This window comes from Pleuronectes platessa, chromosome 11, assembly GCF_947347685.1.
Source record: "Pleuronectes platessa chromosome 11, fPlePla1.1, whole genome shotgun sequence".
In the NCBI taxonomy this organism is placed as follows: Eukaryota; Metazoa; Chordata; class Actinopteri; order Pleuronectiformes; family Pleuronectidae; genus Pleuronectes; species Pleuronectes platessa.
In genome coordinates, this window is record NC_070636.1 from 22607648 (window position 1) to 22626934 (window position 19287).

The window sequence follows — 19287 nt, forward strand, 5'->3', positions numbered from 1 at the left end:
GCATTTGTCCTGACTTATCACTCATACAAGCCAGATGTCACAGGAAACCTCTGATGAAAATGTAAGACACACCTTTAATAGTAACCAGCTCTAAGACAAACCATTATCAATCCATCACCAGTTCACATTGAGCCGGTCAAGTCAGCCGACATCCCTGAACCCACGCTATCTCATAACTTACCGATGATTTTCTAGTAATGACATACAGTGAAAATATTCATCCTAATTTACATCAACACAGCCCCTGATATTTGTGCTTTGTCAAGAGTAGACAAACACACACAGACACACCTGACTTCTTAATATATCCCTTAGCAGTGCTCTCACACAGCTGGATGGGGTCGAGTTACTCGCGATCGGATCAACACACTGAATCGTGTGTGTGTGCGTGTGTGTGTTAATTCAAGGTATGTGACTGTCACCATGTGGTCGTAGTGAGGTCAGAGGCGAGGGTTGTAGAAGGCTGTGACGGGGAGGAGCTTACTGCAGAACACCGGCGTCCAATATTATTGGACAAGCAACATATTTCTGTAGGTAGCCGCTGATATTGTGTCACAGTGCTACGTCAATTTGTTTAATGAAATTACAGTGAACAGTAGCTGTTTTCAGACATGAACTCTGGAATATGTGTAGACTTTGTGTGGAATTTGCCTTTCACATATTTGGAACGGAGCAGGAGATTCTTTGGTCAGACACGTTCACAACCACAGAAAACTCTCTTTCGTAAAGTTCAGGCACTGGGTAGGCAGGAAGCACGCATCATATAACAACTCTTGACTCTTAGTGTCTTTCCAAGTTGACATCTTCCTCTGTGTCTTACAAGTATAGCTAACCTTTTCATTCTGAGAATATTTTATTTTTTTAATTTTTCATACCTCACGGGCTAGAAGGCTAGACGTAGCCAGGACTAATAATTCTCTTTGAGTGTTAGAGCGGTTGTCCTCCAACCAGAAGGTCGGCAGTTCAATCACGGTCTTCCCCGTCTGCATGCTAAAGTGTCCTTGGGCGAGATGCTGAACCCTGAATTGCCCCTCATAGGGAAAAAAAAGTGCTGCTAATAGATGCACTGTATGATTGTGTGTGTGAATGAGTGAATGTACTGTTTAGCGCTCTCATTGGCCATCAAAACTAGAAAAGCTCTATACAAATACAGAGCATTTACAATTCACATGGTGCACTTCGGCGGTGATATGTAAGAAAACCCTTGTCAGATCTGATATTAAGACAATTTAAAACTTTTAAGTCTTAATACTTTGTAGGAGCTGCAGCAAACCTGAGAGCAACCTCCAACCTGCAATCGAAACACGGAAAATAGCAGAATTGAATGAAGATATGGATTGAGCGATCACACTGTGGACTTTTACTTTTTCTGTTGTTATTGTGTTTAGAGGGAATACAAGTTTTTTTTTTTTTTTTCAGCGGCTTGCCTCCCCGCATCCAGCACTGTTTTGCAGGGGCATTATCACTGCCTCCTGGACTTAGTGCCGCCCAAGATGATTGTGTTTGGTTAAAGAAATACAAACAAACCAGATTGTTTTCCCAAGTGGGAAACTTTTGCGAGACTATCAGGACATCAATCTGTGAAATGGAGCAGCATCTGGTGTGTGTCTGTGTGTGTGAGTGAGTGACTAAGTGAGCTTTTGGTTATGATTATATAGACGTAGAAGTCACACCCTGACTTGGAGTCATGCATCCACATCTCTATGTACGGCTGGTAAACACACACACACTTGCCTCTCTATAGTTGTGAGGAAACTCATTGACATAATGCATTCCCTAGTCCCTTACCCCAACCTTAACCATCACAACTAAATGCCTACCCCTAGCTCTAACCTAACCCTACTTCTAACCCTAAAGTCAAGTCTTAACCCTCAAAAAAGGCTTGTCCTCAAAACATCAAAATGTCCTCACAATGATGGTATTAAACCCAAATTGGCCCTCATAACTACAGATATACATGCACAAACACACACATACACACCCTCACACATATACACACACACACACACACACACACACACACACACACACACACACACACACACACACACACACGCACACACGGACACACTTACAATAACGTAAAACCCAAACACACATGGCCAAAAGAAACCACACCCTGCCACACACTGACATAAACGCTTACTAGGCTCTGATTTTGTGACACCCACCCAACACACATACAATTCAAAGTCACCTTTACATTTCGTCCTACTCCCACATTTTCCCTTCTTCTATCATGTATGATTAGCTGAATTGCAAAGGTGGAAAAAAGTGTAAGGTGGGTAGAAAGTGGGAGGCGAACACACACACACACAGAAAAGCATTTTGAGAACTCACCCCCGTGCTCGCGTCTCTTTGCTGCTGCTTTAAACCAACGGCGGAGGACAAAAGTCAGACAGAGACTTGAAGACGACAGTGAAGGAGTGAGGGAGGTGAGAGGAGGAGGAGTTGTTTGGCGAACTAAAAATCCTCTTAGCCCGGTTATGTCATGGGACCAAGCTAATCCCACCTTCACTGACTGACCAACACACACACACACACACACACCCTCACACACTCACACACATATATGCACAGCGGCTGACTAACCAGCAGACTGACCAACACAGTAACACACATACAAACATGGCTGGTGACTCTTTAACCAAGGCCTAACCCACATATACAAAGCTAAGGTGTAGCCTGTGTAAAACACAATGGCCAACGTGGTCGAAAATAGTAGTTAGAGATAAATAAAAAGCTGCTAGCATGAGGTCAGAGGCTCTTTTAACTACATGACTCATTATTTTGTACAGGGAACAGGATAAAGCAAGCTGGGAAAACAAAACAGTTAGCCACCAGATATTAGTAAGGTATTAGTATTTTGATGAAAGGCCAATTCGTAATATATATAGTGCATGATATATATTTTATATATGCTACAATATTTATGCTGTGTGTGTGTGTCTGTGTGTGTGTGTGTGTGTGTGTGTGTGTGTGTGTGTGCGTGTGCCAGTGTGTGTGTGTGTGTGTGTGTGTGTGTGTGTGTGTTTTCACATGTTCACATGGTTCTCACTGGAGAACTATAATCATCACTGTCACTAATCCGTGGGCTAATCCGCTAGACTACACACACACACACACACACATACACACACACACACATTCACACGCACGCACAAACACACAGCATTGTACCAGCCTCTTGTGAAAACATTTGCGAACAAACAATTGTTCTTTTCAATGTTTCATCGGTGTTCATCAAGAAAATAGAATTAAACAAACATGGTTCATTAGGTTGAACTTGAATGGATGCATGTGCAGCTTTAAGCGGGCTTGTATTGGCCTTTAGCTTCAACTTCACATCTCTAGGAATGGAACAACAATATGGGAGTCTGAATGTACTCTCTCATATTCAGAAATTACAATTTGCACATTTATATATGTATACATTATTACTCTGTGTGAGCTATATATTGTATTTTCAAGCAAAGGCATTTCCCATAGATGCTAAAATATCTCAAGACAAACCAAAGCTCTAGAGTGCAAAAGGCCATAATGTGCACGATGCACAATAGGCCCAGGGTGTTGAAGTTGAGCTAATTGGAAATGCAAAACACGGCATGTTCTGCACCTTCAGCCAAGCTCTGGTCTATGTGTGAGTGTGTGTGTGTCCACCTACCCTGTCATTAGCGCTCTCTGTTGCTTCTGAGGTCCAGCTTTGCTCCAGAGGCTGCTGACTTCCTGCATATAAGAAGAACAATGAAAAGATATCTTAGCAGATTAGCTGACCCGAGCCTTGTGTATTGGATGGAGAGAGAGAGAGAGAGAGAGAGAGAGAGAGAGAGAGAGAGAGAGAGAGAGAGAGAGAGAGAGAGAGAGAGAGAGAGAGAGAGAGAGAGAGAGAGAGCAGTGGTCAAATAAACATCCCAACTAAAGTTCTTCATCCTCAGAGAGAGAGTGAGCGAGCGAGGGGGTCTTTGGCCTTAATTAACTATTCGTTACTATTCGAACTCGTGCTTTATCACAAAGATAAAAGAACAGGGACATCTCAGGGTGTAAAAATTTGCTTTTCTTCTACTTTTGGCTGCTTTAAATCATAATTCCATCATTTCATCTAAACTCATGATGTATTTTAAATACTTTGATGGGATTTATTTCATGTATGTTCATAATTCTTTATTTCTTTCCACCATGCTCCACTCTTAGAATTCAATGTATGCTGTTGTTGAAAGTGAAAGTAATGATGTTTGTGTGTCCTCGTTCTCACTGTCTCACTTTAAATTCAGTCTTTCCAATTTCCGAATTCTAAGGATGTAGATGCTTTAGTTGGCAGTCTGCCTTCTGTGCAGCACTGACATACAGAGGACAGGGCCTCGCATTACAGTGGGATTGATTTAGCACAGGCTGTATGCATGCTGGTTTGCTTACAACATCAAAAACATTATTTATTTGCTTTTTGATTATTTTAAAATTGCGATAAAAAATGTCAGTATAAAAAATGTCCTCTGAATACAAACAAAAGTTGGGAATCCTCCCTTTCTCTCATCTGTAGCTCGGCCTTCTTCTGAGGGTTTGTAATCTATAAATAGCTTCATTTGTTCTAATGCTTTACCAAGACCAGACAGGTTCAATCTGGGCTAATCCCACACAGCTCCAAGCTTCACCTCTAGTCAGTAGAGCACTTCAACAGTACTCTATATTCACTGGAGCAGTTTCAATTGTATCTTATAACAAATATTCTTATAAAAAACACAGCACTTAAAATTATATTTTCATTCAATTCACTCCGGGACAGTTTAGATTGCTGCTTAAAATCACTAATGACCAGTTGATCACTTCTGTTCCATCCCAATGAGAACAGTTTGCTCCCCGCTACAGGGCTGATTATTTGAGGAGGAGCAGGCCAAGCTTGTAAGAGGAACGTGGTGTCCTTGTGTGGGAGGTGTAAACTCGCCACAGGCGCCTTCAATGAGCCGCAGAGGGCAGATGATGCTAAATTAGCCTGGGAAGAGGTAATACATTAGGGTAATGTGCGGTGGTAAGAGAGCCACCGGCTAAAGTTTTTAAGATGCTGGTTTATTATATCAGGTGAGGAGCCACACACAAGTTGGCAGCAAACGAAAAGGACAGTATAGTTGTGTCTCGTTTCAGGGGTCGCATTCTTCAGAGGCTGCGTTTGAAGATCGATTGCATCACAGCGGCGCGACAGGGCTGTCCTATTTTAAGGGCTCTGTCTGACACTTTATTCTGTCCCCGAGAAACGAAGCCTCCAACAGAGAGATGAGTCTCGACCAGACCTAACCTAGGATTATTTAGCTTTGGTGACCAACCGTCTTTTCATATAGGTAATGGCGCTGGCATGGAACAAGACGTCCAATACGTCAGTATCAGGCTTTTACTCCAAAAACAGCTGTTAAAATAGGGAATTAAAACTTTCTTGTTGTGTCCAACTTCAGCTCTGTTGCTAGGCAATGGCAATAAGGTCGGTACAGGCTGTTGATGCTAATCACTGAAATCCTCTTTGGTTCTGCCGTCAAGGTCCACGTGGCAAATGAAGAGGGTGGTCTTCATTGGCTGGTTAGACCACATCCTTCAAAGGATGCACCCCCCCTTATTTAAGACACAGCCTAACTCTGCTGCAGGGCATCAACCTGTCAGTCCAAAATCAAAGTTGTTCACATCAAAGCCACATCTGGGTTAAATATTGGTGCTGGAAACAGTGGGACAGAGAGGAAAACAGGCCCCTCTCTTCACAGCAGGTGGTCAAATAACCTGCTGCTCTTTTTTTGCATCTTCCTCTTGATCTTAGCCCCATTACCAAGCTGCTGGCACCACAATCTCTGACTGGGACAGAAAAAAACAGGCTAAAACCTATATATTGTTGTAAAAATATTGAATGGGAATGAGAACAATGGTGGCATAAATGTATCATTAATAAAGGTTTATATACTGTTTCTATAAAATCATGAATGGGCTCGATGACTCAGCCAAGTTGAAAAAAGTGTTTAATTCATTATTCAGAATACACTTCACTGTTCACAAGCATATGTTATCAATGAGATTCTAATGAATGATAATTATGTTTTCAATGAACAAGGGGGGAACAGGAGATACACCAGCAAATGGTGAGGTCGTCCCTTGCCTGTGGGGAGCTGACACTGACACAGAAACACATCAGTGCTACAGACCAGTACAGTGGCAGCCCTGCCACCATGTGCCCTGGGTGCTAACACACACAGATACATACAGTATTACACATCCAATTATTCCCTTCCTCTTTGCCGAAAATGTTTACATTACATTACAGGAGGTGTATGTCTAAAGTGTATTCGCTGTTGCACCAAGCACTTCAAAGTCATGTGACATATCTGCAACAGACCAAACGTCATGTCTGTGTCTCTGCCCCCTCCCCCACACTTCTGGTTTTCCCCGTCCACATTATGTAACTTCTAATCATCTTATCTGGCTAATTACTGACCGAGCCCCTGAATGAGCCTCTGAACCCACACACGCACGCACGCACACACACACACAAACGCACACACACACACACACACACACACACACACACAACTGCACTCTATTTCTTTCATGTGAATTTAGCTGATTACTGGGAAAAAAACAGAAATCTGTTAGAAAGTTGTTGCAAATCAGCAGATAGACGCGTGTTTAGGTGGACTCAACTTGTACCGTGTATCTGTGTGTGTGTGTGTGTGTGTGTGTGTGTGTGTGTGTGTGTGTGTGTGTGTGTGTGTGTGTGTGTGTGTGTGTGTGTGTGTGTGTGTGTGTGCGTGTGTGCGTGCATGTGCGTATACCTTGTGCCCAGGCGGGGCAGTGTCGGAGGTAGAAGCTGACCTCAGGCCTCCTGGCCCCCCACTGCTGAAGGAGATCCAGCAATAATAACTCCTGAGGGAGGACTCGCTCTGAGGAGAGAAATACAACTTTATTTTAACGTCAAGCTATGCTTTTATCACTATTACTATGCATAACCCTGCTACATGCACTATTTCACCAGGTTTTACTATATACTGTATATACCTTTATTTATTATTTAATTATTTAACTTATTTTTTCATGTTAAAAAATTTTGGAGATGCACAGCAGAGTTCCTTAGCATTGTAATACTACTGACAATAAAGGCATTCTATATTCTATTCTGCAAAGTTTCCAAAGATGTCAGACAACCTTCAAGGGATATAGAAATTAAGTGGAGCCGGACAAACTGTTCAAACTTGAGTTTGCATATTTCTATTTGAGCAATGATCATACAGGAAATAAGATAAAAGCTCCATACAGGGGGAAATAGAAAATAGAATGTTTAAATAGAAAAGTTAAACATTTGAAAGCTTAAAATTAAAAAATTTAAAATTAGTCTGTTAATCTAAATCTGAAACAAAGATTACACTACCGCCTTAAAAGATGAAAACAAGTTTGGAAACCTGCTATAACTCCTACATAATTGACTATTATTAAAACTACACTCAATTGGTTTCTGTAATGGCTGGAATATGGAATGAGTATTCAAACATTTATAAGATTGAAGAGGAAAAAACTAAAAAGAAGGTCAGAGTGGGATCATGTTCAAAGGCCCAACAACAACATTCCTACAGGAAAATCCATTAATCCATCAAAGCCAATAATGTACACATGTAGACAACGGCTTCGTGGCCACACACACACACGCACACAGAAACACACACACCTAAGCACACACACAAATACACACATAGACACAGACATACACACAAGCTGTGAGGCCACTTGCGGCCTTGAGGCACGGCTTTTCATCACACAGCGACACTTTGACACACACACAATTTATACCACCATTCATTATGTGTTGCCTTACAGTCACCCTCTGAGACACAGTATAGTATAAGAGCCATTTATAGCCTGGCTGACCGCTCAGTCACACCACAATGCTACACAAACACATTGTTGTGTGTTACGATGTTAAGTGGATTGCTGCAACAACCGCTATGATTGAATGAATGTAGGCCATGTTTTATAGGACCCAGCAAGACCAAATGTCTGCATGTGATGGACTGGTCCATTCAAGTTTCACAATGATACCCTGTATACAGGAGGCACTTAACACTGCTATTGATTTCACAGGCTGCAGCAGTGATGCATGTCTGACTTTTGTGTATATTTAACTTCAAAACAAATTATCTAATTTCAGGTTATAATCATGTCAGCCTGTCAATAGTTACCATATGGGTATTGGAGGCTAACTCGATGATTTAAAAGGAAAAAAAATTGGGATTTGTGGAAATATTAATATTATTACCAATCCCATTAGTGTTTTAAAACTGAATTTAAAATATTGATCTAGACTTCCAAGACCCTGTTTGCCACCGGGCCACTTCGCTGAGCTTCTAAATCAGAATTCACCCCCACATAACTTAACTGTCACTGACTGCTTTTAAATCTACTATTGAAATGTGCTTTTACCAAATGGGTTTAGAATCATTGTTTTCATCTGTTACACTTTTATGTTTTGTTTAACCTTTTTTTTAACAATACGCTTGAGGACTTTTGTGTGCTATTTGTCTAGTTTTTTTTTCTCTGTCGCTTACTGACAACTGTTTAGAAAGATTTATAAATGCTGTGCATCGATGGACTTGGACTCACCATGCCCGTTCCATACTTCGGCTAAGTGACATTCCCCCTCGCCGGCCTCTTTGCAGTATTCAACCACATCAGTCACTCTGGTTGCCGGAGAAACTGGGACCTCGGTTAGCATCTGCTGGGTGTCATTGAGGTAAACTGTCAGTATCACCTGTAACCATAGAAATAAAAAGGTTAAATGTCATAAAATGTACAACTATCGACTACCTTTTGGACATGATGGATGAAAGAATTCCTAAATGTTTAATAGCCAATGTCAGACATTACTAATAACTAACCAACTTAGCTTACTAGTAGGTAACAATACTTCAGCACGGTGAACTTTGCTAAATGACTCAGTCCTGTCCCTTTTGCAGAAGTAAAACGTGAGCGAGTGAGCAGATTTTGATTTAAGTGTGAAATTCAGTTGAAAAAATTAGTAGTGGATCAAATAGATCACCCCTGCACAGGAACATCAACAATATATTTACAAGTATTGTGAATGTAGATAGGCTGCTTAAATTCCAGACACGATTTAATCCACAAGCTCCGAGGCAACTTGGTTTGTCTAACAACATAGACACCTGAGCTGCAGGGCTGACTTTTATCTAATCAAATTGAAAACTTTCAATATGTGTAGATACAACATGTGTCAAATTACAGTGACGAGAAGAACTAAGGGAATGAGGCTTTGTTTGACAGCAACTGATGACAGCAACTTGTAACAAGATAACAAGATACGACCGTTCGTCTGTCTGAATCCACAACACATTGATCACAGCTTTGATTACCTGTCAATAACTGCTTGTATGCATGCACGCACACACACACACACACACACACACACACACAAACACACACACACACACACACACACACAAGGCTCACGACAGAGGTTTAACCTGATCAAAAGGTTGCTAAAAGTTTAGCTTTGTTTCGACTAATAAAGAAATGTATGTTATAAAAGTGCCAATATGATCTTTTGCGATACAATAGACTTCCTTGATCCCAATAAAAATGATTGTGCTTGCTTCAAGATTACAGTAGCTGCACAATAGAGTCCAATGGAGTGATTAAGCATAAAATTATCAGTGAAAATAAAAATGTAATTGGAACTTGATATTGAAAATACTATGATGCCCAACATAATAAAATTGCACATAAATAGTAATATTAGAAATGAAATAAGCAAATAAATTCTGCACTTAGTGTATTATTATTATTACCATTATTATCTTTCAGTGTACACAAAAATAGATTTTATGAACAGTTTTGAAAAAGCAGTATGTGATTTTATACTATATCGTCTGGGGAGTAATGATCAAATCATTTTGTTGTTAAATCCTGTAAATTCTGTAGCCAACAGATTAAAATCGCAATCAGATAGAGGACATCCTGCGTTACCGCCAGTGATGTCACCGATGATGTCATGTCAGATACTCGGTCGGCAGTTGAAAGATAAATTTAGGGTAATCTGGGATAGGAGCAGACACACACTGAGGCACACACAGATACAGATATGCTTTTAATCTCAATGTTGCTCGCTTGTTCTCTACCTCACAAACACACAAGCACATGCACACCCACACGCACACTCAAAATATACACAGTGAACTAATCCACAGTATTCTATACACCTGTCCCAGATCATGTGAAGTAATCTCTTGTTGCATGCAGACAGATTGAGCAGGGACACATTCTGTAAAGCTTGGATTAGACGCACACACGCATACACGCGCACACGCGCACACACACACACCCACCCAAACCCTGAAACCCTGCGAATACAGTTGGGGTTTTACTCGTGCATGAGTCATCAAAACAGGCTATTCGTTGCCACACAAGGACTGTAATGTTTCAGTTTCACATGCTCTATAACACCAGCCTTTGATACACTACAGCAGGGTTGGCAGAGAGGAATTTTAGACGTTTTATATAATCAAATTATTTGGAGTGATTCCATCGTTTCAGCCAGATATCAACAAAATAATAATAACTCCCTGAAACCCGCAGCCAAAATATTCTCTGTAGATGCAGCAAATTCACAGAACTTAATGAAACATGCAGTGGCTGTGCAGCTGCATATGTCCCGGATGTCGAAATGGCTTAAAACCATCATGGAGATTCAATGCAGCATCACTTGATATGATTCATAAATACGAGGCGATGTCTAAGTGCAGTAATTTAAAGTAATTTGTCTCTTCCAAATGCAAAACATTACTGTTTCATCGTGCTTCGCTTGAGAAAACCTGTTCTCCTCTCATTATAACCAATAATTGTATTAATTCCACCAACTAGCTGTGATAAATAACCTGGGACTTGTTTGGTACATCTTAGGGAGCCTCCTGCATTAAACTTTACACTAAATTATTATGGATGTGTATTTAAATTTGTTTATTTCCCTCATTAATCCCTCTCTTATGCATGTTCTTCACATCATTAAACACATGACTGTGCGCATTGCCTGTCTTCCCCTCAAGCAGGTAGACAACTTTTTATTGTTAAACTGAAAGTGTGAGAACAATTGTACTGTATACTGCATATATACTGTACAACCATTTGACCACAAGCACAAAGTTCAGCACCACAAACTCACTGTGCAATTCTCATTTTCTGTATCCCATATTCCAATATCAATCTGTTGGCTTTGTATATATTATTTCCATTTTCATATTTCCTCGTTGTAGACACATTTTTGAATATCCTCACACATTACTGTAGAGGCCACTATATATTATGCATATTGTATATTACACATGATATCTGTACAGGAGAATAGGGCCTGTCTAAATTCCACAGATACTCCCTTCTCTCTCAAAACAGTAGCCAAGGTTAGGTTAAAGATAAAGGACCAACCAACAGTACATTGTAGTGTCTACGTTGAGGGACTTTCACATCTAACTCAGATGTGCCAGACAGAGAGACACCAACTTCAACTCTCACTCCTTTAACTCTTTTGTGTATTTCACGAGTGGCAAGACGTAAGGACACAATGTGATTTACTTATGCATACTTAACTATCCAAAATGATGCAAACGCCTACATGTAACATAGAGAGTGACAGCAATTATAGTAATTCATGGATGTTCTGTTAGAATGGGGCACAAGTAGAGGAAGATATGTGGGAATGCTGTGGAAGACATTGTCAGACTTGGGGGGGGGGGGGTGACAACTGCACATGTTACTCTGTCAGTATATTGTTTCACCTATTGGTCTCCTTGATGCATCAGGTCTACATTATATCGTCAGACATCAGCTGCTGCCTGAGTTCATCTTTCACCAGCTTCCAGAAAACTTCCATAACACCTGTGTTCATATTTATGCTTTTGTTTAGTTATTCTTTACTTTTTTACTAACGTTTCTTATTTTTCTCTTTACATTTGTAAAATGACAAATTTCTATCAAAGACATTCTTTTTATTCTATTCATCAATATCCATTCAAAATTGTATATGTATTAACTTCACATTTGTTATAACTACAGACTTAATAAGAATGCCACCGTATATTTCTTTAAACACATTGCTTGTGTGCTTGAGTGTTTGCCACCAGGGCCTTGAGGCTCCTGAATTAATTCCTTGAGCTAAAAATCTACTTTTTGGAAGGTATATTCTTTAATTTACTTAGATAAATTGTGAAACTCTGAACATCCTCTGGCATTGTCCATTTCACTGCAATACCAGCATGTGTAGCTTCCACCTCTGCAGTTTACCTTTTACCAGTGTGTATACCCAGTGGCAATCGGCAATGCCCCAGTTCTATGCTGTAGTGTGTGCATGCGTGTGTGTGTGTGTGTATTTGTGTGTGTGTGTGTGTCTGCTAGTCCCTGTCGCTCCTCACACAAACAGACAATCAGTTGTATTTATTTATTAATCGCTGAGATAGGATCATAGATCCAGGTCTGCCTACATTTCTGATGTCGTGGCTGTCTTACTTCATTTAATTATTAACTGATTCGAATAAGTTTATGGATACAGTGTCCTGTACTCTGCCCCATCTAAAATGAATCTGGTTGGGAAATATCATGCATGCGCCATGAAGGAAATATGTGCAAAGAAATCCAATCTGCTGTTTACTCCCACTGTGGACCCCCAACACAGCCTCTGCAAGACATGTGACGTCACCCGACATCCCCCAGACCTGAATATATTTAGAGGTCAAAAGGAGCCAACAAAACCTCTAAGCTACACTGTTGTAAAAACTTTATAATGTGGATTAATGGCTACTATAAGTTTTATTACCAGCCAACACGTTCTCCATTGTGTGTGTAGAGCTAACAATGATAAGATGTAATATGCCCACATATATATGTCCATTATGATTCTTTTTTAATTCTATATTTGCATATATATTTTAAATACCTTAAATAGATGGATTTAAACGGAAAAATAAAGTCAGTAACAGACATACAATAGCATACTGTATCATTAAACAGGACCCATAACACACACACACACACACACACACACACACACACACACACACAGATTGAGTTGTGGTTCCTGAAATGCCTCCGGTGCTGAATAGAGTGACTTTGGCTATTTTAAGCGACAGAGAAGGAGATAGTGGGAGAGGAGAGTGAAAGTGTGAGGGGGCCACTGTTGGCCCAACTGCTGTGCAAAACACATCAATGCTCATGTTATTAGTTACTCGCTACCGGGCACATCCACACACTGTGGTAATTATTATAGGCAGAGCAGTACAGTGGGGGGCGCACATCCTCTGACCTGACACCCCAACCAGGTCCCTCCTGCCCCCGCCTCGTCCCGTTAAGTACAGTAAACTCCACAAGGCTTTCATATCACACACTACCGTCACTGTCACGTTCATATGACTGATCCTGTCCATAAAACGCTTGGTGAAACACGCATGTCATGCTATGTGACATTGTGTCCTCAGACTTACAGCTCAGCAACATTACACTGACTGTGAAGAGTTGGTACAACATATATGTGTGAAATAAAGTCTAGCTGCTCTGCGTCTCACTCACCGAGGGTTTGGTTTTCCTGCACGAGACCTTCTTCCTCTGTTTCCTGCATTTACTCAGATTGAGGTTTTTGGACACAAACACCAGCCGCTCCAATACCCGGCCAAAGAATCCCCTCATTGGAAGCCCATCGAGCGAAAACCAAACACAGCAGTGTCCATGTGTGTTTTAGTGTGTACATGTGTGTATTTAACGCAAGAAGATGTAGCCAGATAATGAGAGAAAGTTGTGTGTTTGTGGGTGGCAGTGTGTGTGTGTATGTCTGTGTCAGGGCAGGAAACATAAAAATAAGAGTGTGTGTCAGGGAGGGAGGAGTGGAGGGAGGTAGGGGGGGAGTCGGCTTTCAGTAAATATGAGGAGAGGTAGAGAGAGAGGGTGAGGAGGAGAAGACTGATGGGAGACGGGACTGAACATGTTTGCTGTCTGACAATGAGATCAATGTCTTCCATTATATCTATCTGATATGATGGAGGAGCATCTGTCTTTACTGTTAAGACGTGATTAACCTGAGGGTGTGACGGGAAGATTGTACTCGTCAGCTTCAGGGTCCAAATGTAATTCTTTATCAAGACGCCTCATGTGTCCCTCACAGGTCCCTGTCCTCTCTACAGGGGCAGGAAGTAACTCAGCATGCCAGCTCGGGGGGGCAGCGGTTAGTTCCTCCTGATGCTGTTCTTCATCCTAACAAAGGCACCAACACATGGATAACCCTCACATACAGAACTTACATTTGGATGAAATGTTAAAAGCTGTGTTGTTTTTGACAATATCAAATGTTTCATAGGAACAAAACGCTTTATGCAAGAGAGGGGGAATCACAAATGAACCAAAAAGTCTTAAAAATCAGTTAGTTAACAAATTAGTGTTAACTTAGGTATTCATATCAATCTTATCAAACTGAATTGCTTTTATATTTTATATGATATTATATTCGTAAACATTATCTTAAAATGTATTCATTTTTTTCTTTAAAGTTTAATTAATGGTGGTAAAAATGTTATATTAATATTTAAACAGGTCTAATTCTGTTATACTGTAAATGTGTTGTTAACCTAATATATATATTGCCCCGCTTATTCATGTATTGGTAACACACATTTATTGGTGTTATTACATTTACAACAACCCTGTACTAATGTTTATTCTATAAAGTTGCTGCTGCACAGACAGCCATAGTTTAGTCTTTGAGTCCCTAGGTAAGTCCTTTATTTCCCCTGATATATCAAATGTTAATGTGACACTTCCTAAATACTCGTCATCAGACTGTTGCTTGACTGACTTCTTCATTAGAGACAACTGAATTGTCAAGTCTAAAACAAGTCCCAGACACTCTGATCTCTTTTTTAGCCATGAGTCCAGCAGAGCTGGAGCCGGCCAGGTCACTTAGGGTCAAGAGTGACACCTCCACTTATAAAACCATTGATGCTGCATTATTGCAGCAGATGATGGTACTTTATCTAACTCTGCCTTTAGTGCAGCCTGTAAATATATATTTAAGTCCACATAGTGAAAGATTCATAATTACAGGAACATGAAAAAGTCTTAACACTAATCTAACAGACCACCAGCAACGACCGGTCTAGACTGAGGAAAAGTACCTAAAGATATTATCCTGAAAATTAATGACTTTATGTACTAAATCACAAAAATTGCAAGTAAAACATGCATATATGTGTAGTGGTTGAACAGTGGTGTGGAGAGAAGCTGTCCAGAAGTGGAGGAGCTGGAGGCCAGAGATATGAGAGGCTACACAGATATACTGCAGCGTGACTGCCCTGTTACACACACACTGAAACATACACACAAACAAACAGGAAGGACACAGAATGTACACTGGCAGAGTGTCACACACACACACACACACACACACACACACACACACACACACACACACAGGGTCACATGTTGTGTGCATGTACTCAACACACACACACATAGAGAGCTGTATTGGACTAGACAGAAAATCAGTAAACGATGCAGAGGACGGAGACAGACATGTAGTATCATCAACATAAATACCAATCTACATTAAAATGCATAGTGTAATAAATTCATCGACTCACACGACAGTAGTCTAAAACTCTGTCTGGTCCTTTAACTTCTACTTTACCCTGACCTCTAATTCTTGACCCCTTTTTCACTTATTCTCTCTCTCTCTCTCTCTCTCTCTCTCTCTCTCTCTCACACACACACACACACACACACAGTAAGAGGACAAAAGCTTCAATCACAGATTAGCAGTCACGTGGCTCATGCAGATTTTTATGTCCCACAATCCTTTGCAGTCGCTGCCTGGAGACGGTGTACTGAAATATCATGACACTTCTAATAACTCCACGTAACCATTGTTATGTTTCAGCAAAGTGAAGGATTCTTTGAATAAAAAAAAAAATATAAAAAAAAACAACAGCAAGAATTATGGCATCGTCAGACATTTAAGATTCATCATCAGATCCATCAGACAGTCATTTTATTTTTAATTTATTCATTTTTAAGTTTATTAGAAAAGTAGTCTTTTGTTATACACGCCAGAAGCACTTTCGGTGACTTCCACTTTTATTACCAAAGCACTCTGAATTAAAACGTGCCTCCTTTAAAAGTCTGTGTGTGTGGGGGGTGTCTCCACAGGACCTCATATTCTTATAAACAAAATGTTCTTCCAAGTTCTTCAAAGGGACAGTACTGTAGTTCAACCCACTCAAGACAATACAACCACATCACAGACACTTGTGAGAGACGTGTGAGAGCGCACACACACACACACACACACACACACACACACACACACACAGAGCCAGTCTAAATGGCTGTCGAAAAAGTTGCATATCAGTTGTCACCAGCTGCTCACAATGACTGGACACATATTTACAATAGGTATAAAAGTAACACTCATCACTTTTACATTTGTGGCACATATATTTTATCTATCAGTGATAAGTTAGGTTAAGCAAATAATTATAAAATAAAAGGTCCTGTAGCTTGTTATCCGAGTTCCTGTTGGGAAACCAGTACAGAACTCAGCACAATAGGCCAACGTGTGGAATTATGCTTGTTAAAAAATACACCAGTAGGAAGCTGTCACCAGCAGCTTGTTAGCTTAGCTTAGCACACAGAATGGAAACAGACGGAAACAGCTAACTTGACTGTTTTGAATTACGCTGTGTCCGAAATTACTCAATATTCACTATATATAGCGATAAAGCATTTTCTTGAATATTAGTGTACAACAGATGTAGTACAAATGTAAATACGAGCTGAGCATCACATCTGCATCAAACAAGTTTATTTCTGCATTTAGAGATGGTCATTTATCTTGTTTTTACCTAAAAAATATTAATACTAAAAGTAAAATAAACATTTCTCATTAATTGTGGGATTTTCCACCGGCCGAAGTTATTTTTGTACGCATAAACCTGCAGCAGTGATGAGATTACCGGCAGAGAAGAAATGGGTCAAGTAGTGTCTTTTGCTGATGAGACATGATTTACTCCTCTAGAAGTCACTATATAGTAAAGAGGGGGTTATTGAATGAGTGGGTGATTTCGGACACAGCCTTAAAAAACATACAAAATTCAAACACTTCCAAAAACGTGATTTAACACATTATTCATTGTTTGTATGCTACCTGCTGTTAAATGTATAAGCCCTGACTGCAGTAACTCATCAGTCTCAGCCAGCTGCCTGTTTCTAGTTCACATCCTGTAAGATGGCAAATTTCATTTTTATTTACTTTTAGAGTCATGAGACTCACTCATGATTGGTTGAGCACATGTATCGATGGGACCTTGCGACCGTGACTCTATCCCCCGATTGCTAGATCCCAGAGTTCGGACATGGGATATTGTAGGTTCATTTCTGGATTGTATTACAAAGTGTAGACACGTCTCCTATATCTATATATAGTCTATACTAAAGCATCCCCTTGTTTCAAGTCTTTATGCTGAGCGAAGCTAACAGGCTGCTAGCTGTAGCCTCATAATGTACAGACATATTTATTTTTTACATTTGTCTTATATGACTTCCTGTTGGAAAGTGAATAAGCACGTTGTGAAAAATGTCAAACCATTCCTGTAAAATACATTATAACACTACAGAACACTATCTCTGCATTTTAAAATGTTACTGGGTCATATTTATATATGACTATGCTTCGGTCAACTGCACACCTGCAAAAGTGGTGTGGATGGCGTAACAGTCATTTTTTGAGAATGTGAATTATGTAACAAAGATGCTGTTAAGGTGGCTTTAGGGTTGGTTTAATATGTTTTAAATGATGATGGACTGTGTTGGGATCTGGGGTGTGGTGAGTTTATATCCGCTCTTCAATCGGGGCCATCTGTCAAACTGGTGCCCAGTACGTTTTCTTATGTCTGAATCCAGCTCATACTGGCCTGAATTGTTGGACGATGACTTGATAAGCAGCTGGTTGAGTCCCGGATGGTGTAAATCAAATTTCTGTGACATGTAAAACAATGGTTTGATGGCGGTAAGAGTAGCTGGTGTGGGTGTGGAGCAGGAAACCGCTGCCATTTAAATACCGCACATGAAGACATGTCCTTTTTTACATCGACCAAAATTAGGAAAGTATTACACACTGAGGAGAAAATAGCTCAGTGAGGAAGCTTCAAGTAACACCTGCTAATAAGGTGGTGGGTTTCACAGCCCTAAACATGGAGTCCGATATGTCAGATATATGTAGCACTCACTGAAGACATTCATATTACATGAAATTTACGCTTTGGGAAAAGGGCTAATGCTTTTTCTTTCTACAGCAACATGCAATGAATGGACTATGGAATGAGCTCTAATCCCATTGTGATCAATTAGATTCTTAAAGGATTATACCAAACAATATGATACTCCAGAGTTATGATGTGTGTTTCTGATGTCAGGATAAATTCTGACAAAGCAAATAAATACAATCTGAGGAGTGAAAGAGGAGAAGGAGATGTTTTCTTCTAATTTGAAGGATATAACTAAAGATTATGAATGAAAGAATGGTAGAGTGAAAAGAAACAAATACAAAGGTCCCAGCAGCAGTTTCTGCATGTGTGTGTGTGTGTGTGAGCACAGCGGTGGACCACAGTGACAGCTGACAGGGATGTGTGTGCGTTCCAGCCACCCCCACTTCCCGCTGCACAAACCCAAACACACACTCACACGTAGTACACACAAATCAGTCTGCACTGTCTCTATAGGAACTGCATGTGGCCACCGAAACATGAGGTTCCACTCATTCAGAGAGAAAATCTCCTATACACTTCTGAACCAGTGTGCTGTCTTATGTCAATGAATCGTTTTTGTTCCGGTTCTTTCTTAAACGTTTAACACAAGATATCAAACATCAGAAAGTACCAATCCTGTAATCCACTAAATTATTTAAAAAACTTTTAAATCAGTTTAAATGTACTTCCACTCTTGGAATGTATAATAAACGAGCGTACTGGGATTTAGCAGGGACTACTTTCTGTGTCCATGAGGAATGAAAGTGGTGGCAGCAACATTGCCAGCTGCTCCAGGAAAATATGTGTTAGCTGCTCAACATTTCAGAGGGAGATGATATCATACTCTGTTTTGCATTGGTTGCATCGGTCATGTGAGCAGCAGTGGGTGCAAAATGGTGAGAGGAGGAGTATGGAAAGGAAGCATTTCCCCTGCAGTTTAGATACATACTGTAAGTGTTGTTAATGGCGGCTGCGCGCAACC

The 19287-nt window shown here is 40.3% G+C and overlaps 1 protein-coding gene across 4 annotated transcripts in view; it reads right to left on the reverse strand.

Annotated features, from left to right (window-relative positions):
• Positions 1 to 19287, reverse strand: part of LOC128450387 (apoptosis-stimulating of p53 protein 1) — a 44287-nt gene that overhangs the window by 22403 nt on the left and 2597 nt on the right. The window contains exons 1-4 of one of the 4 annotated variants that reach the window (XM_053433796.1): positions 13585 to 13853; positions 8620 to 8767; positions 6801 to 6908; positions 3665 to 3726 (exon numbers count right to left, since the gene is read on the reverse strand). In XM_053433796.1, coding sequence (XP_053289771.1) covers positions 3665 to 3726; positions 6801 to 6908; positions 8620 to 8767; positions 13585 to 13701 — 435 coding nt within the window. In that variant the 5' untranslated portion in view covers positions 13702 to 13853. Of the gene's footprint in view, positions 1 to 2340; positions 2564 to 3664; positions 3727 to 6800; positions 6909 to 8619; positions 8768 to 13584; positions 13854 to 19287 lie in introns of those variants that run through there. The other 3 variants (XM_053433797.1, XM_053433798.1, XM_053433799.1) reach the window with 3 other exon arrangements.